At 37.1% G+C, this 25,783-nt stretch overlaps 2 protein-coding genes across 13 annotated transcripts in view; one reads left to right on the top strand and one right to left on the bottom strand.

Moving 5' to 3' along the window:
* The window catches only part of Rab2a (RAB2A, member RAS oncogene family), an 85,982-nt gene extending 63,758 nt beyond the window's left edge, over positions 1–22,224 (bottom strand). The window contains exon 1 of one of the 2 annotated variants that reach the window (XM_078017064.1): positions 22,084–22,224. In XM_078017064.1, coding sequence (XP_077873190.1) covers positions 22,084–22,129 — 46 coding nt within the window. In that variant the 5' untranslated portion in view covers positions 22,130–22,224. The remainder of the gene's footprint in view (positions 1–22,083) is intronic. The other variant, XM_078017065.1, reaches the window with a different exon arrangement.
* The window catches only part of LOC110597892 (uncharacterized), a 179,430-nt gene continuing 175,103 nt past the window's right edge, over positions 21,457–25,783 (top strand). For all 11 annotated transcript variants that reach the window (XM_078017074.1, XM_078017068.1, XM_078017073.1 and 8 more), the window contains exon 1: positions 21,457–22,690. In XM_078017074.1, the coding sequence (XP_077873200.1) occupies positions 21,543–22,118 (576 nt within the window). In that variant the 5' untranslated portion in view covers positions 21,457–21,542 and the 3' untranslated portion in view covers positions 22,119–22,690. The remainder of the gene's footprint in view (positions 22,691–25,783) is intronic.

Raw genomic sequence — 25,783 nt, 5'->3', positions numbered from 1 at the left:
CCTTAGCTTTTATCTTCAAAATCCTACCCAGGATACCATATTATATTTGGTTGTCATGTTTCCTTAGGTTCCTCTTACATGTGCAGTTTCTTAGACTTTCCTTGTCCTTGATGACCTTGATAGTTTTAAAGAGTACTCCTTTGTATTCTGTAGCATAATCCTGTGCTGGCATTTGTTTTATTTTTTTATTCATGGGGTTGTGGGTGTTTGGAAGGAAGACCACAGGAATAGAGTGCCATTTTATCACATCATACAAGGGTACAGACATCAACTGATTGATCACTGAAGTTTACCTCCATCACTTGGCTGAGGTAGTATATCAAGTTTCTCTACTATAAGGAACAACCCCCATCCCATGCAATACTCTTTGGAAGAAAGTTACCATGTGCAGCCTACACTTGGGGAGTTGATTTCCTCTAAGTTTTAACCTTTGTATTTCTCCTGACTTATTGTTCTTTGTTATGATGTCATCTTTTATCTCCATATCTAATCTTCAGTCCTTTCATACTGTTTCATTATGATGTGTATGCATTATTTTATTAAAAAATAAATGAAAAAGCCTGTATTTGAGGTTTATAATCTTTAGAAAAGTATCTAAAAATTACTGTTATGGTTTGGATTTGAAGTGTCCTCCAAAAGCTCATGTGTGAGACAATGCAAGGTTCAGAGGAGAAATGACTGGGTTATGAGAGCCTTAACCCAATCAGTAAATTAATCCCTTGATGCGGAGAGTGTGGCTGAAGGAGGTGAATGTTGGGGGAGTCCCTTTGGGGTATATATTTTGTATCTGGCAAGTATCTCTGGCTCTGTGAGCTGCATTCCTCTGCTTCACTCTGCCATGATGTTCTGTCTCACTTCGAGCCCTGAAGAATAGAGCCAGCTATCACCATCTAGATTTATGAAGTGCTCTATGGCTGTCTATAGATCGAGACCTCTGAATCTGTGAGATCCTAAATAAACTTTTCCTCCTCTACAATTGTTCTGGTCAGATCTTTTAGTCACAGCAGCAAAAAAGCTGATTAAAACAATTTACCTTTATCTTTAATTCTTTTGCACACTCTATAACATCCTTCAGTGTTAATTCCAATTCTTACCTGTAACCTGGTTTTCATTTTCACTACCATAACTACCTCTCATCTTGACCATTATCATAACTATACTCCATCTTTCTAATCTATCTTACATTTGACTGTAGATGAGGAGTATATGAGAAAGTATGGGTTACTGTCAATATCTATCTCTGCTGCTATATTACAATATGAATATATAGTCATGTACCATATAATGATGTGTCAATCAGTGACGGACTGAATATAGGATGATGGTCCCATAAAATTATAACAGTTAAAAAAATTCCTCCTATTGTGACACTGTAGCTGTCATAACACCACAGCTACCATAAAAAAATGGCACAGTGCAATGAATCAATCACTCAATGTGATTTGTGATAATGATGGTATAAATAAACTTCAATGTATAGCACATAACATTCAACAGTTATGTTACTAGTTTATGTATTTGCTACACTTTTTATCACTATTTTAGAGTAAACCTGTTCTATTTATTTTTTAAAAAGCTAATGTAAAATAGCCTTATACAGGCCCTTCAGAAAGAATTTCAGAAGAAGTAATTTTTAATTAAAGGATATGACTTCTCTATAGCTGTTATTGCCCCTAATGAACTCCCAGTGGGACAAGAGGTAGAGGTGAAAGATAGAAATACTAACAATTCAGACCATGTGAAAGCATAGACTGATATATCTTATATTTTAACAAAAAAGTTAAAACTATTTATATAGAAGAAAGCTTATGGAGTAAGGATAAAGAAAAATATTTTCTCCACATCTGTACAATGTTTTGGTGTTTTAAGACAAGTGTTATTAGCAAAAAAGTTTAAAGGTTTAAAAAATTAAAGTTTACAAAGTAAAACAGTAAGCTAAGATTAACATATCATTGAAGATTTTTTTAACAAATCTATATTTGTAGATTGATAGACAAAATGTAGAGTGTTTATAAAGTGTACAATAATGTAATGTCCTAGGCTTTTTTAAAAAAAATTTTTAATATTTATTTTTTTTTTAGTTTTCGGCGGACACAACATCCTTGTTTGTATGTGGTGTTGAGGATCGAATCTGGGCCGCACGCATGCCAGGCGAGCGCGCTACCACTTGAGCCACATCCCCAGCCCAATGTCCTAGGCTTTTACATTTACTCACCACTTACCTAGACCACACCCAGTCCTACAAGTACCATTTATTTTTTTATATCATACTTTTACTGCACTTTTTCTGGTTAGATATGTTTAGTGACATAAAATGCTTAGCACTGTGTTAGAACTTCCTACAGGTTTGCACCCTAGGAACAACTGGCTGTACCATCTCGGTTTGTGAAGTACTTTACAATGTCCACATAACACTGCCTAGTGATACATTACTCAGAATGTATGCCAATCATTAAGCATAATTCTAGTCAATGCATTATACCATCTAAAGAATGAAATTCAAACTCTACCTTAACCTATAACATATACCTACAACATGTTCAGTGGATTTATCTTTCCAGCCTTATTTCCAATAACTGTCTGACCCATGTCTGTTTTTTCCTATTTTATTTTTTAACCATCTGTACTTGTTTACTCTCTGTTTTTCTCTTCTCTGTCTCATTTTTTACTTTTGTTTTTGATTTTTGGTGTTAAGGATCGAACCTAGTGTCTTGAGCTTGTTGCACACTCTACCACTGAGCCACATTCCCATATCCTATCCATTTTCCAAGAACTCAAATGCCATCTTACTCTATAGTTTTCTAAGGAGGAAAGGCATTCCCAACCATATGAAATGGCAAGGTTTTGGTTTTTTTCTCCAGGTCCTCACTTAGAACCCTTTTCATATTCTATCAGCACTGTCAGATTTTAATCCTTAAGGATAAGGACATATCTTAACTTCCCAAAAAATTCTTCACCAGAGTATCTAGTCCGTGTTTTACATTTGATTTTACCTTCTGACTTCAAAGTATACCACCAACTTAAGAGATGACAAATATTTAATGGATAGATTTGAATCACGTATATGACCATTGACAGAAAAAGCTGTTTCAGCTCTCTAGGCCCCATTTGTGTGTAGAATGGTAAACAAATCACCTACCTTATTTGTCAACTATTGTGAGAAATGAGAGCGAGCATAAAAAGAATAAAGTGATAACAAGTCTGCATTTTTTGTATGTAGACTAACACTTTATCTATTAAAGTCATATCACTCTATTCATACTTCATTAAGCACTTACACATGTACTTTTATTGTCAGTTTATACACCTAGCTTCCTTCCTTAGCAACAGTGACATTTCATTTTTTCCATAGTTAAAAAAACTACTTTGTAAAGATGACTGGCTTAGAAAGCAAATATTCAGTGAATATTAAAGTAATGTAGCTCACGTTCACCAAAGATACCATAAAATCTAGACTTTTCTTTTCTATATAACAATTCTAGTGTATGTATATATATATGGGTAGGTGTACCAGGACTGAACACAAGGGCACTCAACCATTAAGCCACTTCCCCATCCCATTTTTATTTTGAGTTAGGGTCTCACTAAGTTGCTTAGGGACTCATGTAATTGCAGAGGATCACTTTGAACTTATGATCCTCCTGCCTCAGTCTCCTAAGCCACTGTGATAACAGGCATGTGCCACCACACCCAACTCTAGTCTACATTAAAAAAAAAAAATCAACTTCTCAAAAAACATTAGATTCAATAGTAGATCTTTCAGGTTGAATAATATGCTATAGAAAGAAAATATGACTGTGCTAAATTAGAATTGCATCTCTGATATCATCTGTCCTTTAAGTGTAATTTTCATTTGACGAGGTTAGTTCTCGTGAGTATATCAGTGTGCCATTTCTCAATTGACTGCTTCAGAGATCCAAATCCACTCTGTCTTGCTAGTGAGATTGGAACATCCCTTGAAGGAGGCACAATTGAGATCCAGCAGAAGGCAGCAGCACTTGGCACCTCTCTATGGCCAAATGTCCCCATCACTCCCTCAGCTACCTCTGCTGGAGTTTCCAGGCACAGCACCATTTCCCCTAGAATGCAGGTGGAAGCTCATCCAAGACCATCTCAGTCCCTCAGTAAACTTCTGTGCCATCTAGTGGACACAGCCATGCCCCCTCAATGAAGTCTGGATCCCTGGATTCCTTTCTTCCATGCTATGCCTAGTCTCAGAGATAGTAGTCAGTCCCTCCACCATCTGTTATTACTATATTCTTTGGAGTTCTCTCCAACCTTTAGCCAATTCTACCCATTACTCTAATCCCTTGCTTAATAGATTCTTTATATTAAACTTGCATGTTCAAAATTCTGGGTAGTTTCTGTCTTCTAGTTTGACTCTGACTGTTAAATCTGGTATAATTAATACATCTATCAATAAGAAAAGTCAATTTTAGTGGCTGGGATTGTGGCTCAGTGGTAGAGCTCTTGCCTAGCATGTGTGAGGCACTGAGTTCAATTCTCAGAATCACATATAAATAAATAAATAAATAAAGATCCATCAACAACTAATAAAAATATTAAAAAAAAGAAAAGTCAATTTTAGTTTGTGAAGTTGAAGTAGAGTTGTTGGAAGACCTGGTTTATCTTTAAGTGCAATATTTGTATAAACACAAAGTTTAATAATGTAAATATTTTACAATTAGAAAATAAAAAGGATCATTTACTAATTTTCTCAGAGAGTAACTTCTAGAGTATTGAAGCTAAGAGAAAGTAAGATAACAAAATATGGCCAAAATAGCATCCCTGTTCTTTTTGTTCCTCCCAACTCATGGGGCTGTCTCTCACTATTTTTAATAGTAGAATCAGGACAAAGAAACTGAACTACATCTACCTCTCAAAATCTGAGAATGTCAGTTTGTTGGAATCAGTGAGGTCCTTCAGCATGTTTTTAAAACATGCAGGGTAACCAGTTAAGTCATGAAATCAATTTAGTAGATTATAACTAGTATTTAAAAAGGATTATGACAAAATGCAAGATTTGACTTTACCCCACAAAGTTAGAAGTACTATTTAGAAATATAAATATATACTTATATTTATTTATAGTATAAATATACATATTTAACTTTGTACACATATCTGAACTCTGGGTTGCAATGTAAAATATACCTTATTCTGTGGCTTACAGAAAACAAATCTGGCAATAATCGAATTCATATTCAATGAAAAATCTCATCCATGATATATACATGGTAAAATAAATCCACTGTGAGAAATCTAAGGTATTTCTATTCTCTTTTCATTAATGTTTACAAAGACAAGCATCAAAGAAAAAAAGCTAATTGAACAATTTGTAGACAATTTAATATAAATAAAAAAGGTAGAGTTAAAATTTAGACTTGACCTTTTAAATTTTAAATCATATTTTCCCGCTATACCACTGGACCTCTCTCAAAATCTGAGAATGTCAATTTGTTGGGATCACTGAGGTCCTCCAGCATGTTTTTAAAATAGTAAACATAACCAGTTAAGTCATGAAATCAATTTAGTGGATTATAATTAAATTTGTTATTTTTAAAATACATATTACTATTTGCAATCAATATTTCTAATTTTTAAAAAAAGTCACAGCTCACTTCCCAGGTGACAGTAGCACACTAAAAGGAAAAAAAGGAATATTCAGAGAGAAATTACAGGGCAAAAATTTAATGAAGGAAGGTTTATAAAAAGAATATTTCCATGATGCTGACTTTATCCCAAATAATAATGTTCTGGTTAGGTCATCTAAATAAGTCAGGTATCTTAGCATACTTTAATTTCATCACTTTTCCAAACCTTTCAGAGACAAAGACTGTAAGAACTATAGCATCCTGGAAATACATTTCACTATAGTAGTTTTGAGAGAATACTTTTTCATGATGCTAAGGAATGAAAGAATTTAGATTTAAAAGTATAAAATAAATTATTATGTGATAAATCTATTATACATGATCTTTAAGTTGTATGTTATGATATGACTGGTTTGTATTAAAATTAAAGGCTGTAAGCAATAAGAACTATTTTATGCAATTGACAGATTAATAAAAGTCAAAGGAATGATGTTAACAATAACAATGAAACTATAAAATGAAACTGCTAAATTAACAGAGTAATTCATCAGTTATACACATAATCAATGCTGAGGTTAGACTGTTGAATTTAAGTACATGTCAAGCTAAAATTAAAATTCTTCTTAAATCTATATTCTTTTTTAAATATTTATATTTTAGTTATAGGTGGACACAATATCTTCATTTTATTTTTATGTGGTGTTGAGGATCAAACCTAGTGCCTCACGCATGGTAGGCGGGCGCTCTACCTCTAAGCCACAACCCCAGCCCCTTAAATCTATATTCTTAATAGAAGGTTATCTGGCAGTGTCTATCAAAAGGAAATGTAAATACCAACTGGAAATTTGACTTCTCACACAAATGTAGAAGAATGCTCATAGTACCCTTTATAACAATATTCTTCAACAGGTGTAGGTGGACATTTGTTGTTTCTGGCAATCTAGCACCCAAGTACTTTTCTTTGAGTTCCCTGGCAGCTAGGGCAGAGACATTTAACTTAAGCCAATCAGATATTCCTGTTCAGAACTTGGAATCTTGAGGAGGGAATGTTGTAATATCAGTCAATCATGAGATAATTCATGGTGGCTATAGTAGAGAGAGTCCAATAGAGTTCAGCAGGATACACCAAGCAGGATATAACGACACTAGGAATGTGACTATGTCTTGTCTTCCTTGGTTTTGCCCATTTTCAAGTTTAATTCTATTGTCTTTCTACCAATTTTGTAAACCAGTCAATCTTCAAAAAAAAAAAAAATCTTCTGTTTAAGTTAACCAGAATTGGTTTCTATTTTTGGCTACCACAGATCCAGACTAACAGAGTGAGGAACAGATTAAATTAATTACAATTCAGCTATTAGTTAGATTTATATGTGGTGATATGGAAGGATACCCAAGATTTATCCTAAAGTGAAAAAAATAAAGGTGTGAAAAGGTACTAATTGTATCTATTGGTGGGACTGGGTCAGACAAACAGAAGCATGCATGTCTGTACCCATAATACTCTCTCAGGCTTATAGATGCATAGAAAGTTTCTGGAAGGATACATAAACTACTGTTTACTGTGCTTACATATGTAAAGTACAAAGAGGGACCTTTGAAAGATGTAAGTTTTTCAAAGACCTATTTTTGTACTTGGGAGGCTGAGGCAGGAGGATCACAAATTCAAGGTCAACTTCAACAACTAAGCAAGACCTGTCTCAAAACAAAATATAAAAAAGGCAGGGGATGCAGCTTAGTAGTAAAGCACCTATAGGTTCAACCCCCAATATCTCAAAAAATGAAACAAAACCCCCTATTTTAACACCAACACTATGCAAAAAATAATTTTGTTGACCTCATCCAACCACCTCTGTCACTTAAATAGCCAGCAACACTTCTATATGACCCAAAATGGTTATATTATTAATTACTGGTCTGCTAAGAAAATTATAAGGAAGTCCAAAAGTAAACTAATGCACTATCAAGTATATTTTAATTTCCCTTTTTTACTCAAAAACATAGTTACTTTTTAATAAAATGAGGGCTGAAAATTCACACAGTCACACTTAAATCCAACATGACTTCTTAATTTTGCCTGGAAATTTATCAACGAAAGAAACTAAAAGCCAGAAAGGATAAGAGAAAAGGTGGAGGAGGAAGGGTAGGGGGAGAAGTTTAAATGGCAAAAGAGGCTCATTAATTGCTGTACAAAGTCTTAGTAAAGGGTATAAATGTACCTCAATTAGAAAATGGTAAATAAGACTCCTCTTTGAAGTTGCCTGGAGGACAAAACCAACCCCTTAACCTATGTCACACAATACTCTTCACAGTACTGTCCCAAGATTTCTTTAGTTTTACATCCATGTCCCCCTAACTTTCTTATACTCTGACAAAAATACCACCATACTTTGTGTAACATTCCTGGTAATAAAATAACTGTGAAGAGCTCAGTTCATTTCTCACATAACTAATACACAGAGAGGCAAGAACACAAACTAATTCTACAGGACTATTAGGTGGGGAATTATAAAACAAGGTACAGCAAGTCTCAATGTTTCATTTTTAAATTGGATTTACAACTATTAGGATTACTTTGAGAACACACATACATCCATGCCACACAATAGTATTCAGCATACAAAAGGTAGGCTCTCTCAGTGTTTTTACTGAAAATCTAAGTCTGTTATGAGTCATTCACTCCAGTTAGAAAAAAAATCCTCTCCATGTTCCCGTAAGTACTTTGCACATATGCCCATTACATTTGTTTGTAATTACTGTAGCAAATTGGTCTCCCCTTTAAGGTAAGATAGTCTTGTTCATTTCAATAACTCTAACACAAGGACTGCTACCTACCAAAGTATCTTAAATTACTTTTAAAAGGAAAAAAAAAAAAGCCAACTTCAACTTTCTGCCATTTGTGCATGACTGCCAAACCCCTGCCTGAACAGCTCCAGTAGAAACCAACTTACCATTTAACAAACTCTTGCCATTTCATATAGAGCCCATATCCATTTCTCTCCTGCTAATGGTCTTGGTTCTGCTCAAGAAAAGCCAAGAAATCTAAGTCCTCTTCTATGACAGTCACCCAATATTAAAAGTCATTATAATTCTCTCTTAAAGTGTTTCAGTGATTCTTATGTTCCTAAAATGTCATGGTTGAACCAGATATGGCAGTACATGCCTGCAATCCCAGCTATCTGGGAGTGTGAGGCAGGATGCAAGAGGGTCACAAGTTTGAGGCCAATCTGAACAACTTAGCAAGACCCTGTGACAAAATTAGTGATTAAAAAAAAAAAAAGTCTGGAGAGGTAGCTAAATGGTAGAGTACTCTTGGATCCAATCCCTAGAACCACAAAAACAGAACAAAACATTATAATTGGTAGAAGTGTCATAATATCCTTGGTTTCCTAAGCACAGACTCGAGTTTATAGAAGTCTCCAAAATGAGGTTTTCCATAACTGACTTGCAATCAGGTCTGACAGAGCAGAACTATTATCTGCCTTATTGGTACATTATACTTTTATTGACCTAGCATCACATTTATTCATTTATTGGCTTTACTACTAGTCTGAATCATACAAATCAAGTCATGTAAAACTTAAAAAGTTTTTAAACATGTGCTATTATCTAACCAGGAGATTTCAATCTTGCTTGGATATAGTAGCTACTTTTAAAGTAAATACAGGGCTTTAACTTAATTTTTATTTAATTTCATTTTACTAAGTATAGCCAATCACTCTAGTTACCAAGGTCATTTTAGATTGTTATAATTCACATTACACACTAGCTTTTTCAACCATTATGAATTTTATCTAAAATGGTGCCAATGTTAAATGTAAAAAAACAAAAACCAAACAAACCATAACCATGTAGGAGCATGTACCCTCAAAATTAGGTACTTGGACAGCCCTTTATGGATACAGTTTTTCAATCAGTTAAAAGTCCATTCAGGGGCTGGGGTTTTGGCTCAGAGGTAGAGTCCTCGCCTGGCATGCATGGATTTGATTCTCAGCACCATAAGGTACGGTGTCCACCTATGACTAAAAAATAAATATTAAAAAAAGCATATTCAGCTATGAAACCAATAGAATTTCTATACCTAATGACAAAGATTATCCTGAAAAAAAAAAAAGTTAGCAAATACCTTTACTTGTAGGAACAGTAAATCAACTCACCAGGCATATGATTACTGTTTCAATTTGTAATGGGTAACTCATTTTGCTGTTTATTAATTTTTGTATCAAGTTACGTTTTGAGCACAAGTGATCTGGGACATGTACACTCTTTTTTGGGGGGAGGGGGTCTGGGGGTCATGTATATACTCTTAACACTAAATAAACCTTTATCCAAAAAGATAAGCACTGATCAGCCAGGATCAATAATGCACACCTGTAGTCTCAGCTACTCAGGATATTGAGGCAGGATGTTCACAAGTTTAAGGTCAGCCTTGGCTACTTAGTGAGACTCAGTGTCAAAACAAAATAAAAAAGAGGTGGGGATGTAGCTCAACTCCTAGTACCATCAAAAATAAAAAAGCAATAATCAATAGGTTCATTTATACCCAAAACTTCTGTAATCTACAAAGCTGACTCTCTCCAAAATTAAGAGAAATCAATGAAGTGGTATCACAAAAACAACAAGAGTGGGCATAGAGGAAATGAACGTAGAAGATAACTACTGGTCATATCATTCCTGAAGACTAGTAAAAAAAAAATAGTACCTCCATTTTGACAGTCTTTTAAATCTTAAGTGGTTCATGAGGACATGTGCATCAAAGAGCTGCCATTCTGTAGTTTCCACATAATCCTATTTCCTTCAAATCAAGCAATTACGGTTTAAAGTCAACAGAACAACTTTTTCCATAGGCAAGACTCACCCTCCTAACTTAATTTTAGGAAGTTCAACAGAAAAAAAATTATCTCTAAGATGTTATTAATACAGCACTTTGCAGCTTATAAGGCAACTGTACATATTATTTACATTCAAGCTCACAAAAATCCTGTAAAGTAGATAAATAAGCCAGGTAGCACTATTGGCTTTTCTAGATGGCAACACTGAAGATGAAGAGGTTTGAACTTGACCAAAGAAATAAGCAAGCAGCAGAACTACCACACTAATCAAAATGCTCTAATTACAAATACTAGACTATTGGAAAATTTATAAGAGTGCTATCTAAGCTAAAATAACCATAGAGGATTTAGAATAATATGTTATTTGACTTTTAGATGCATAGCAGTTATTGCTAAGAATGGATAAATGTAAAAGGGAGTCATCCATCAATTTTAAAAATACTGGGGGCAGCAGAGCAACCATGAATAAACTACTTACACTAACATATCAACCATAAATAAATGAAGAAAACCAATAATTGACATTTGAATTTCAAAGACAGCTACAAGGTTAGTGGGGGAAATGGGACCTTGTGTTTTGGTGATAGGGGTGCACTGGACAGGTACTATACCAATTTTCGAACAGAAAACTTAGGAATTATTTGTTTGATTCCAAAATCTATTAGATTATTTTCTACTATGTCTTAGAAGAGGTGCCATTATACATCATGGGAAATGTGACTACCATACCTTGCTTCTTGTGTGGGACATACACCTATCTCTAATCAAAAGCCCATGGTGAGTGGGCATACCTGTGATCTATGCCTTGATCCCTACTCATCTGACTGAACCAGGGTGGTACCTGATAGTAGAAATAAATCCATATTCAATAATAACTATATATATATAATAGCATTAAATTCTCCCTTTACAACACAGAACCTCAGACTGAATTAAAAAAAAAAAAAACAACAATGAGTTGCAAAGAAAACCATAGGCTCTAAAAACAAAACAAAACAAAAATGACATAGAATGAAAGTCAACTGATAAGTACTTTGGAAAGACAGATCAGTTGGTAAAGCTGAAGATGTACATATCTTCTACTCACAATTCCAATGTAAGGTATATTTCTAGAACTATAACACACATCTCAAAAAGCCAGCACAAGAAGAATCTATGGAGTATTTTCTTTTATAACAAAAGCTAACTACCCTAAAGTATAATAAGTAAAGGGATAGGGGAAACTGAGGTATAGCAAACAGAACAAAATTAAAATTAAACCAATCACAGCTGGAGATATAACTCAGTGGTAGAGTGCTTAATTGGCATGCCAAAACCCTGGGTTCGATCCCCAGTACTAGGGATGGTGGTAATTAAGCCAATCAAGCAATGAATATCAATGAAACAGAGCAAACTGCATTAATACATAAACCTCTCAAAATACTGAACAGAAAAGTTTCAGAGAAAGTAAAGTAATATCCTGTTAATATGGATTTGGAAAAAAAATACAAAAGATACTATATATTGTTACAGACACACACACACACACATATATATATATATATATATATATATATATATATATATATATATATATATATATATATATAGCAACTATCCGAAAACTTACACAGGAATAATAAACATTAAATTCAGGAGATTACCTGTAGGAAAGAGAGGTGAAGGGTATATAAGTGGTCTCAACTATAGCAGTAATGTTTATTTTCTAAAATTAATCAAAAAAGTAAGAAAAAGAAGCACATACCACATTCAGATAATATTCAAAATTAATATCATGTTAAGTAATAAGTTGAGGGAAACAATGACAAAGGAATAATTGAGTAAGATGGAGGGTTTCCAGATTCTATACCTACCTTATAAATTAGCCCCCAAATTTATGGGAGGGGACCAATCTGATAGAACTACAAGAAATACTCTTTCAGAATGGATTTTTAGACTTTTTTTTTTTTTTTTGGTGGGGGGAGGTACCCGGATTGAACTCACCACCAAGCCACATACCCAGCCCTATTTTGTATTTTATTTAGAGACAGGATCTCTCTGAGTTGCTCTTGCTTTTGCTGAGGCTGATTTTGAATTTGCAATGCTCTTGCCTCAACCTCCTGAGCTGCTGAAATTATAGGCATGTACCACCACACCCAACTGGATTTTTATATTTGATCTCAGCCCAAAGGCCAAGTGATTTAATGGAGAATTTTACCATCTCTCCCCAAAACTCAAAAAAAAAAAAAAAAAAAAGAGACAAATGACTACACAGAAGATATGATCCATACCAACAGCTGTCCTAATGGACATGTATCAGCTAATCTAATGAACCTGAAGTCACCACACAAACAATATACTTTTGAAGCACATATAGAACATGTACAAAAACTAACCAAATACTCAGCTATAAAATTAGTTTTAAATACTGAACAAATTGGTTGGGGATGTAACACAGTGACAGAGTGCTTGCCTAGCAAGCTGGAAGGCATGAGTTCAATTCCCAGCATGCCACACAAATCAAAACAAAATAAAACTGAAGGATCAATACTTACAGTCTATATTCTCTGATCTACGTAAAATAAAGTCAGCATTCAGTAATGGAAAGATTGGAAAGACAGAAATATATTAAAAAACCCGCAAACACACATTTCTAAATTATATCAAGGATTGAGAGAGAAGCCGTAAATGAAAAACAAAGATTTCAGAGTGTTCAGATGCCTAAGATGTGTTTACACAGTATTGCAGTTTGGATTCTGACTGTCCCTGAATGGCTCATGTACTGAAGGACTGGTCCTCAGTGGTGCGGCTCTGGGGGAAGTGACTGGATTGCGAGGGATCTGATCTCATCAACTGATTAACCCACTGATGGATTCATAATTGAATGAATTACTGGGAGGTGGTAAAAACTGTAGGAGGTGGGCCTAGTTTAAGGAAGTAGGTCCCTGGGAGCTGCCCTGGAAGGGTATATCTTACTTCTGGTCCCTTCTGCCCGCGTGCTTTCTCCTTCTCTGCTTCCTGGCCACAGTAAAAAAAGCAAGCTTTGCTCCTCCACATGATTTCATGATGTACTGCGTCACCACATGCCCAGACAGTGTAATCGGGTGACCGTGAACAGAAACCTCTGAAAATGTAAGCCAAAATATATCTTTCTTCCTTTAAGTTGACTTTCTCTAGTATTTGTCACAGTGACAGAAGCTAACACACAGTTTTTCTTGGACTTTAAATTCTTATTACATTTCTTTTCTGAACTAGTGGGTTTCTGTTCCTTGCAACAAATAGATCCTAGGACAAAACTGTCAATCTTTATAAATCACTATGGCTTTAGATGGTCAGATCCATTAAACTAAGCAGAGTTGCTATAAATATAAAAACCTGAGATAAAATAAATCTTGATAAACTATCTCACTAATGTAAATAGCCTTCCGTAAAACATCTAGATACCAAGGAATAGGGCAGGTATAAGAAAATACCAGAATCTACTAGAAAAGAAACAGAAGAGTCAAGGATAGCAGACTCCTTCAAGTACCAGAAGGCCACAAATGAGGAAGATAAGCAGAGGGGTGTGTTCATGTGCGTGTGTGGTCAACACATTAGAGTACACAAAGAGGAAAAATAAATTATTTTTGCTTTGATCAGCATTATTCAGACATTATAGCATTGGTCAAATTTGGGTTAGGTTTTCAAATGTATATGGGGAAATTACAGAAACATTCAAGGAAGCAGGATAAAAAGTAAATATGAAATATTAACCATTTATTATTTAACTCACTGTTACACATCTAATCTCATTTATTCAGTCCTATTTTATAGATGAAGACACCAGACTCAGGAAAGTTGCCCATGTCACATAGCTGATAAAGAGCTTAGTTTTTTAGAAGGTAGTTCTGCTGTTTTGTATGAGTAGAGGTCTTATCTAAGTAAAGGGAACTTACGGACTACGTACCTTCATAGCAACTGAGCAAACCAAACAATTAGAAGGCCAATGGAAGAGGTCTGATATAAAATTTGTGGGAATCAAGAAGTATGTATGATATGGAAGAGATCATGGACTTTGGGGTCAGAAAGAGATGGGTTCAAATTCCAGCTTGGTCAGTTACTAGCAGCATGATAAAACTATTAGTCTCCTTTTCCTCATGTAAAAAGTATGAGACTTCACTAACATTACTACTCAAATTTAATGAGTTACATCATCAGAGAATATGCCCTATAAAACTAATATCAGGAGTTAAGTATATTCACGTACATACTTTTAAAAAATGGAGACTGTAAGTAGGGTAAATGATTAGGATTGTCTCTTTGCACTGCTTAGCATTAAACATAGTGTCCACTTCAAAGAGGTGCGTGCAACTTCGTATTATACACTTCACGTAGTAATTAATGTCCCTTTTGATTAACCATACTATCTCATTTGCTCTTTGGCCTCTATTGTAGGCTGAATAGGCCCTCCAAAAGATGTCCACACCTGCATTATTGGAATCTATGAAAACATTACACTATAAGGTGAAAATTGCAGATGTGATTAGAATTAGAGCTTGAGACATAGAGATTATCCAGGTGAGCCCAATCTAATCACAAATCCCTAAAAGTGAAGAACATATCCTAGATTAGAGAGCTGAGATGACCCAAGACAAATCATAAAGATTCAACACAGAAAGATATGGCTCACTGTGGCTGCCTTTGAAGGTGGAAAAAGGGAGCCACTGACCAAAAAATGCAGATATTTCCATAAGCTCTAAATGCTAAAGCCATCAGATGATAGCTAGCAAGGAAAGATGAATGACAGCTCTATAACAACATGGAACCAAATTCTGCCAATCTGAATGAGCAATAACTCTCCAGAAAGGAAATCCAACCTTGCTGAAACCTTGATTTTAGCTTGGTGAAACATACTGGATTTCCAAACTACAGAATGAATCCCAAGTTAAATTTGTATTGTTTGAACCCCTAATTTTCTGGTAGTTTGGTATGGTAGCACTATAAAACATACCTTTTCCTACCATTGTCATTTAAAAATTATAAATTTTTATACACATGCCCTTAAATCCTTTTAGAAACAAGTAGGAATAAACTAGTCAAAGAATGCAGTCTTCTCAGCAGAGCCTACCTAACACACAAATTCATCACTCACTGAAGCACAAGCTCTGTGACAGACACTATCCTGTCTTGAAGGAGTTGGCTGCAACATGTAGCCATCAATATTCATTTTTCTTCCTCTCTTCCTCAGTCTTGGCCATAAACACAGTAACTGTCATCAATACCTGAAAACATTTTGAAACGAGAACTGAAGAAACCTAAAGCTTCATCACAGCTATGAAAATGAAAAACTAAGAGGTAGCAGGAGGGAAGCTAAAAGGGGAATAAAGTGAAGCCATCCTGTATTCAAGGGCATGGCACACTTTGTTCTATTTTTTCTTACCAAAAATAATTGGTTCCAAACATCCTCAGTTTCTTCATCTGTAAAATAGTAATCTTAAAGATGTACAGAAGGATTAAAAGATAACAAGCCTCAGCTCGAATTGTAGCTCAACTCCAGAGCTACCACTGCACTTGCCTAGATCCTTAGCACCACATTAAAAATAAATATTAAAAAAACAACAACAAAAAGAAATAAATAAAGGTTAATTTATTTCATTTTTTAATATTTATTTTTTAGTTATAGTTGGACACAATACCTTTATTTTATATATTTATTTTTATTTGGTGCTGAGGATCGAACCCAGGGCCTTGCATGTGCTAGGTGAATGCTCTACCACTGAGCCACAATCTCAGCCCCAATAAAGGTTAATCTAAAAAAAAAAAAAAAGATAATAAGCCTTTAACGTGAAATAGGAATTATAAAATGTGTGAAGTATTCCTTATGAGAATATACTACCAAGACACTGTGAAAAGCTAATGTGATGGATATACTTTAGGGATTACTAAAATGAAATTCCAGAAAGGAAAAAGTTTGAAAGGAGAAAGTTTAACAATAAGAAAAGAAAAATTCATTTTAGAAAAAATAGGCAAAAAAAACGACTATTATTGACCAGTAGAGGAATGTTGTAGTACTACTACTAAAAAAAATACATTTTAAAAAAATATAGCTAGTATTTACTGTAGAGCTACTAAAATATAATATCTGAGAATATCGAAGTTGAGAAACACCGCAGGAATTAAAAGAGGGTAATTACCTGTGTACAGTAGCAGAGGGAATCTTTTTTTTTTTTTTTTGCCAGACATCTATTACTTACACATGGAGAAAAACAGCTAAAATCTAGAGTATTTTAAAACTTGCAAATAAACAGAACTGATGAAATTATGCGAAAAGTTTCATGTAGAAAACTACAAGTTAGGGAGCAGGCGAGGGAGGCTCACATGTGACTGTAATCTTTGTAGCAAAGGACACAGCCTTGCAGAAATAGGATGAGCAAAGAATAAAAAGCTGGGCCAGGAGAGGAGAAAAGAGCTGAGATGGTAAAATTTGGGTCTGTTCAAAGAAAACAGCAAAATTACTGGCTACTGTTAAAAGGAGGAGACCTAGAGAAAACATGGAGGGGAGGGAACACTAGGAGAGATACAAGAGAAAATTAATTTCATGGTAAAGAGGGACTGGAATGGGACAAAAAGGACACGAACACTCGACAAGGAAGATGGATATTATCTGTCTAAACATCTCACTTCTTCCTTCCCTTTCACACTTCGTATTCAATGAAATAGCTCATACTATGGTTCTAGTTTTAACTTCCCAATGCTCCCTTTATTAAAAAAAAAAAAAGTATCAGTACCATATGTGATATGGCTTAAAACTTAAAGAAAAAAAAATTGTGAGGAATCCCACAATATAGAAAGCCCCATTTCACCAATACCAACTTTCCCAGTATAAACATACAATTCTATTCTCCTCCCCAGAAGTCACTGTAACTGTTAAATGTGTATTTGAGATGTTTTCTGCATATTTACATGGTATAAATAAAAATCCAGTTTTTAAAAATACATAAATGAAACTATACCTTACATTTTTATTACTTGCTTTCTCTTTCTCATCTACTTCTTCTTCTACACACACACACACACACACACACACACACACACACACACACACACATATTTTTTTGATACCAGGGCTTGAAATCAGGAGTGTGTGACCACTGAGCCACATCCTCAGCCCCTTTTTATTCTGAGACACGGTCCTGCAAAGTTGCCAAAGCTGGCTCTGAACTCATGATTCGTCTGCGTCAGTTTCCCAAACCATTGGGGCTACAGGAATGCACCACTATGCCTGGCTTCTCATTCACTTCTTAAATCTAACAGTGTGGCAAGCACTCTTGCCTTCCTAACATTTTAACCAACAATCCCTGGCTTCTGCATTTGACATTGGTTATCTGCTTTTCTGGGATCTGACTCCTCTGTGAAGTCTGTAACTGTGTCCTGTCTCTTTCTCTTTTGATTCCTCCTTCTTAATCTCCTTTCCTGATAATAATGCTCCCTTCACAATTACACTTTCTCTTCTGTCAATATTCACTATGAATGACCACAAGGTACTTGATTCTAGCAGGGCAACTCTGTCAGATTCCTGTGTGTCAATGGTTTTGCCTGTATACCAAATCTCTCAAATCATTTTCATCAAATAAACAACAGTTTTCATTTTTTTGTATGATATGTAATTTCACTTTAACTACTTGAATCATGTTATAATCAACAAGTCCTGATGCTAAAGGAAAAGGATGGAAATATGCAGGGAAGAAAGTTTGGGGTTAACTATCAGTGAGTGGAAGCTCGATAATAACTATTCGCTTTTTATGAGATTTTTTGCTTCCCTAAAAAACCTCCCAATTTCAATAGTTCAGATCATGAACTCTCAGATAATAATGATTTCATTTTGTGATAAGCACCCAAATCTTTAACCCAGGTTACTCTCTTGAGCTGCAAACATGTACTTTCCCTGAGATACAGACATTCCCTCTTGCCCATAAGGCAAATTCACACACATCATTCTAATTTCAGCTCAGATATCACCTCTGCAGTTATGCCTTGCAGCAACTCCCCTGATGGCAGGCAAATTTATTAAAAAAAAAAAAAAAGAAAAGAAAATTCACCAAAAGGCATGCCTTTATATTTAAGACAAAATCAAAAGCTGTCCTAACAAAAGGGTTATTTAAAATGCAAGTGGGAGTAGGAAGAAAGAGTAGAGAAAAAAAGAAAAGAATATAATTCAACAGAAAGAAATGGAGTTTGCTGCGGCTGGGGATATAGCTCAGTTGGTAAAGTGCTTGTCTGGCATGCATAAGGCCCTGGGTTCAATCCCTAGCACTACCAAAAAAAAAAAAAAAAAAGAAGGAAAAGAAATGGAGTTTGCGTCTATCTTTAAAAAAAAAAAAAGAACAATTTGAATAGGAATTGGCCAGGTGACAAGGTTCTGACATAATGTCCCTCCTTCACCCCCAGGTGGGACAAGAAGGGGCATTTCAGATAAAAGGATACAACCTGGTTCCTGACTTGAGTGCTTGGCTGAGGTGCCTGGTTAGTGATGAGATTAAAATGGTAGACAGATGCCAGAATTTTAGGAGCAACAAATTATGGGTTTATTATAATTTTTCTCTTGATAATTATCTGCTTATAATATTAGGCTTGCACTTTCCACTTTATATCTAGATTTAAATAACATATTTTCCTAAATGATTTTTCAGAAACAAGACATTACCTATGAAAATAAAAGCTACATTTAACTGCATTTGGTCTTACTGTAAAAAAACAATTCAACAGTATCATAATATAGAAGTGTTAACAGCATCTTCCTTAAAAGAGGGAATCCTAAAAAGGAAAAATGTGCATGATTTATTTCTTTTGAGAAATCAAAGCACTTTTACATTTATCCTTTCATAACACATAGGACTAAGAGGAGGAAAGGCTAAGAATGACTGTTTTAAAGATTAGGGAAAGTGAAAGACAGGAAAATTAGTGATTTCCTTCATTCTAAGTTGCATGTTTTTCATACTATGACTTTTTAAAAAAATCAAGATGGAACTCAAACTATTGATTTAATGTCATCTTTTGGTGGGGAGGGTCACATTACAACTATGGGTATAATTTGCATTAGGAAATGGTAAAGGATTTGGATCAAAGTCAGTAAGCAAGAAAGTGGTAGACTCGACTAAAAAAATTCTATAGAGTTATTAATGTATACTAACAGGAATATAGTGGACTTTTTGGCTTCTTCTTTATTAATTTAATTAAATATATTAGGCCTACTTAATACTAGCTCTTCCCTGAAACAAAAGTCATACAAAACACTTTTTTACCCTCAAGAAGTACATATTCGAGGGCTGAAGCTATACCTCAGTGGCAGAGTGCTTGCCTAGCATGTGTGAAGCACTGGGTTTGATCCTTAGCACCATACAGCAATAAATAAAATAAAGGCATGCTATTCAAACACAACTACAAAAAAAAAAAAAAAAGAAAAGAAAGAAAATTAAAAAAAAACACATAATCAAATAGAGATGCCTAGACAATTACCCATAAAACAAAACAGACTGGGATTAACATCAGAAGAATGATACAAAACAAGAAATAAAAATGCAGAAAAGCGGCAGTCACTTCCAGTCAGGACATCAGGAAAATCTTGGCATATAGTAAGAGCTCAACAAATGTTGACTCTGCAGGCCTTACAGAAGACCTGGATAAGACTGAGAAGGACTGACAGATTTTCTCAAGAAAAATCTGTGACAAGAAGGTACTCCAAGAAGAGGGAGCAGCAGGGCCTGGGGAAAATCTACTGGCAAGGTGGAAAATACAGAGAAAGAAAGCTAGAAAAGTAAATAGGAACTAAAATATGGAATTTATTGAAGCTCAAACTGAAAAACCATGAGGGAACAAAGAAGTTGCCTCCTGACACCTGACACATTTCAGAAAGATTAAACTGACAAGTGAACTGTACTAGTGGAATGACAGTGGGGAGAAAATGCTACTTTACAGAGTCAAGTGTCCAATATTCAGTGCCTAACAGCAGCAATGCCGAGAAAGGTATGCCTTCCCTTTGAACTGCTTAGGGAATTTTTGGACAAGTACATATTTCATGAGGGTGGAGCACCAACTTGTTAATATTATAGCCACACTTCTCCCTGCACAATCCTTTATTTATCCATAGTAGGTCCTCAATAAAAAAAAGCTGAAATACTGTGGCTGTGGTTGAGTGGTAGGGCACTTGCCTCATATGGAGGAGGTCCTTTTGAGTTTGGATCTCCAGTACCACTACCACAAAAAATAAAATAAAATAAAATAAAAGTTGAAAGGTAATCTGCAAAGTCTAAACTTGCATGTTTGCTACTGCTAAGGTAATCTGTTACTCATCCATTTCTCAAACCTACTCATCTTATAGTTAATCTGACACCTTCCCAATCTCATTTTTTAAAATAATCTAAATGGTTTTAGAATCCTCCTTTCTTTCCAAATATACCACAACATTTTGTTACCAAACATTTTGAAAACACTGCTTTTACCCAGGATTTTACATAGAAAGCCATCCAGTTTCCATTCACATGCAACCCTCCCACCAAAAAATGCTGAAAAAAAGCACATTTATAGAAGCAAGTTTTCCTCTTAGGCAGCAAACAACATGCTTCCATAGTTACTTATAGAACCTGATACATCATTAGCGCAACTACAAGTTGCTGCTTACATTTCCAAAGTTGTGCAAAGGGTCCAAAGTTGTGCAAGAGTAACCACTGAAATCAGACTCTGGTATATTAATAGTTATAACACCTGAACAGTCTTATGTTTATTATTAGATTCAAAGTAATCGCAGGTATTAAAAATATTTTATAAGTTTGCTGATATATTTGTGAAACATACTAGGATGTTATTTTAATTGAAAATAATTGACTTTTCTTCTGCTTCTAATGGACATGAGATCATCCGAAAATTAGTAGTTATGACCCAGGACTTGACACGACTGAAATAGCGTCCCCAACATACACACACATAAGCACACACCCAGAGCAGTGATTGGCCTTGCATTACTATCAAGTCAAATAAAACCCAGTTTACACGTGGCAAAAGTAGCCAGAACTCTTTGGTGCTTTAATGACCCCGAAAGGGATTACCCACTCGTCTATTCATGTGATGTAACTTATTGACTTGGGAGTTGAGGGTATTAAAAATAATGTGTTTTTTTTTTAAAGGGTTTCTTCTCCATTCAGCTGGCTGTTCTACACCAAGGGAGCGCCTTGTTCAGGCCTGGGCGGGTGCGTGCAGGTCGGAGAAGGTGGGACTAATCAGAAAAATCAAAACCAGGGTCACATCACCTTCTGCTCTCTTTTGCCTCCCTATTGCTCTGGGGCCGCGAACAGACCCAAGAAAGGAGGCCCTAGAGACGGAGTGCAGTGATTTGAGACGGGCCCTGGCGGCTCGGTGCCGGGCGGCACTGCTGTCACACAGTCTCCCGACCCGGCATCGCAAACGGCCGCCGCGGCTGTCGGCTGCAGGGCTGGCCGGGCGGGGGCCGCGGACCGGGCCTGGCCAGACCAGGCCGCGGCCGCTCCAGTGCCCACGTCACCAGCTCCAGCACTGCGGAAATGGAGCGGCGCGGCCAGGAGGGAGGTGCCGGGTGGAGTCTGCGCCCGCGACGCCGCAAGGCGCCGTTTGCCCCTCGGCCCCGGCCCGAGGGCCGCAGACAGCTGCTGGGCCGCGCCCGAAGCCCTCACCTGTGTCGCCGATGATGATGTACTTGAAGAGATAGGCGTACGCCATGGCCGCGGCCGCTCGGTGCCAGGGCACACGGCTCCTCCTCCTGCTACTGCTCCTCCTCCGCGCCCCTCACCCCGGCGCCGCTGCCTCGAAACGCCAGGCCCCGCCCGCTGTCGCCGCCGTGGCCGTCAGCCGCTGGGAGTGAGGGGCCGAGAGGAAGCGGTACAAACTGACACCCGCGAAGCCGAGTGAGACAGCGCCCGGCTGAGCCCAGCCGAACAATAACAGCCGCCTCGGCGCCTCCGCCCCGCCTCCGCGCCGACCCGGAAGTGCTGCAGCCGCCGGCGCCGCCGGAGGAAAGAGGAGGAGCTCTGCACGCCGGCCGCGCCCCGCCGGCCGGAGCCCCGCCTAGCCCCGCCGGAGCCCCGCCCCGCGCCGAGCCAGCCGCGCCCCTTACGCCGGGTCCCCTGCGACCCTGAACGGGGCGAGGCGGGCGCCAGTTCTGGCACGTTTGTGCTGGCTACTACGGCGGCCGGGAGACGCTGGGGCCGGAGCCGCGGCGGGGGTGGGGGTTGTTCGGCTCCGTCGTAATCCGCGCGCGGGCGACTAGCCTTCTGCCCTTCGGTGAGGCGCGGGCACTTTGTGGGAAGGCCGGGGTGACGTTCGGTTGGGTTCAGGACCCTGCCCTGGGATGGTCCTGCCCTGAGATGGTGAAAAGATATTTGATAATGTGGGAGCCACTGACAGTGGGGTGAGGGGCGATGATATTTCTGTTTGTAGGCCTTGAGAGTAGTAATGAACGTAGTTTTTGTAAATTGGAAACTATAAACCAGAGATGGAAGTAAGTTGTACATCCTTTCCATGAAATACTACACTGTCTCAATTTTTAAAAATAAACCTGATTTGTCTTACGTGAATACAGAGCGACTCTTGTATATAAATATATAAGACGTGCCTAACATTTTTTTAATATTTATTTTTTTAGTTGTATTTGGACACAATACCTTTATTTTATTTATTTTTATGTGGTGCTAAGGATTGAACCCAGGGGCCTTGCATGTGCTAGGGGAGCCCCCCACCCCCGCAGCACCTAACATTTTAAAGCATACACACACACACACACAGTTTATGTACATGTGCATATAACGTATATGTTATTTTATATGAATATGGGTGTTTTTGTTTTTTGCTTTTGTTTTGCAGTGCTGAGTATTGAGCCCAGGGCTTCTTTACTCAGGAAAGCTAGGCAAGCACTCTTACCCGGAGCTGCATCTCAGCCCAATTTTTGTTTACCATGTATAAAAGAATAACAGGAATACACTTAAATACCCATATGTGCATAATAAATTTTGGAGGGGAAATAGTGACTAAGGGAAGAGATGAGAAGGGGAGGAAATTATACTTTACACTGAATTTTTTGTGCAGTTTGAATCTTTTTGCAGGGTTCATGAATTATCTACTGAAAACTGTTAAAGGAAAAAGCAAAATGACATTCATTCAACTAATGTACCAATGCATACTGTTTCATGCACTCCTAGGCATAGCAATTGAAGACACACATTTTAAGAAGCCCAGGTTTGGGGAATAGGGGCGTAGCTTAGTGGTAGAGCCATTGCCTAGCATGCCAAGGCCCTTATATCCCCAACACAGCCAAAATGGGGAAAAGGGTAGGGAGGGTTGGAGGAAAGACAGGTTTGGGTTAGGTGACAAAAAAGATTACCAGCAAAGATTACCTAGAGTAGATTGTATTTGAATTATGAATCATTCATTCAGAAATATGAATGCTAAATAAGAGTATCAAATGGACAAAAGTCTTTTCAAAGTTTGAGCGTGAAGAACAAAGATTCATGGATCCATTTAGGAAATTTCAAGTTGCTTAAAGAAATTAATTTGCTAACATCTGAAGTTTCATAAAGAAGCTAATTTACTAACATTTGCTGTTGGCAATGGAAAGAGAATCATTGATGGGAGAGAAGTGACTGGAATTCAGTGGCCCTGGTTCTTGTTGCCTAATATACTCTTTTCCCACTAGGGATCTCTCCTTACTGATCTCAGTGATTACTACTGACACCACTGTGTTGGGCTGGCTGTGGTTGGTTCCTGAATGGTTGGATGGCTTGCCAAGTGTGAACTCACAAGGTTTTTCTGGAATATTTGGAAGGGAATTGACTAAAGATTTAGTGATAGAACATAGTAATATGTATTTTTAAAATTTTTTTATTTGTGGGATTGTGGATTGAACCCAGGGCCTCCTGTATGCCAAACGAGTGTTCTACCACTGAGCAGCATCTCCAATCCTTTTTCAAATTTTTTTTTTTTTTAATTTGAGACAGTCTTCATAAGGTATCCAGGCTGGTCTCAATTCCTTCTGCCTCAGACTGCAAAATATCCAGGCAGGACACAAGAATTTGACATGAAAAGTTAACCTAAAATTGCATAATCAAGTTAACTTGTCTTTAGATTGGAGCAGAGGAGGTCTGTGTCCAAGACTTCAGGTTCCATAGGCTGTTTTTCCTTTCTTGAGTGGCTTCACCCAGGTTTTCCCTGTATGATGGATAAAATACCCAAGTTCTTATTCTCAGAGGAATGGCCTTTACCACCGCAGGCTTAATAGGACAACTCCCAGGATGTTACATAAGCCTTCCATCTTTAGGAACCAAGAACATTCCCCTGTTGTTCAAAGAGATGTCTTGCTGGAGAAGTCCCTTATGCCAGGCCATTAATCTAGCCTTGCCTCCTTAATACATATATGGAATTTTACCTAGTAGCCACAAGGGAAAGTGTGAAGGGAAAGAAAGTCAAATAGATTATATATTATTATTTGGATATCAAGTATTTCCTCAAAGATTCATCTGTTGAAGACTTGGTCTGAAACAATGTTCAGAGGTGTCGTTTCAGGGAAGTGATTGGATTGTGAAGACTCTGTTCTAATCAGTGGATTAATCCTTTGATATTAATCCTTTCATCAGTCCAGAATGGACTGGAAGATGGTAGAAACTAGAGGCTGATGGGCATGGTTAGAAGAAGTGGTCACTTTGGATGTGCCCTTCAGAACTGTATCTATTCATTGGCTCCTTCCCCTCTCTCTGCTTCCCAGTGCTATGAAGTGAACAGCTTTGCTGTACCATGTCCTTGTACTAAGATGTTCTGCCTCACCTCAGGCCCAAAGCAATGGAGCTAAATGACCATGGATGGAAACCTGTGAAACCATGAGCCAAAATAAATCTTTCCTAATTTGTTTTTCTCAGGTACTTATCACAGTTGTGAAAAGTCAAACAGCTGTGCATGCCTCTCTGTAATCCCAGCAGCTCGGGAGGCTGAGGCAGGAAGATATGAGTTCAAAGCCAGCCTCAGCAACTCAGTGAGAACCTGTCTCTAATAAAATATAAAAAAGGACTGGGGATGTAGCTTGGTGGTTAAATGCCCCTGGGTTCAATCCCTAGTACAAAAAAAAAAAAAAAGAAGAAGTTGACCAACAGAGTATATAACAAATATCATAGAAATAGATATTCAATGTAAAGAAGAGAACTCAGGAGGCCTGGCTTCTAGCATTGGCCTTACCACTGACTGGGTGATTGTGACAAATCATTGACCTCTAAGCACTTTGATGTGGTGCTAAAGTTTATTACTTAAAAGTGCTATTCCAAGTCTGAAATTCATTAGTTTTCTGTTTATCCAACCTACAGATCTAAAGCCACCTGTAAAGGAGGTCATAAT

This window comes from Ictidomys tridecemlineatus, chromosome 7 (genome assembly GCF_052094955.1).
Source record: "Ictidomys tridecemlineatus isolate mIctTri1 chromosome 7, mIctTri1.hap1, whole genome shotgun sequence".
In the NCBI taxonomy this organism is placed as follows: Eukaryota; Metazoa; Chordata; class Mammalia; order Rodentia; family Sciuridae; genus Ictidomys; species Ictidomys tridecemlineatus.
Note: the sequence above shows the minus strand (reverse complement) of the source record. Positions and strands in the feature narration are given on the sequence as shown.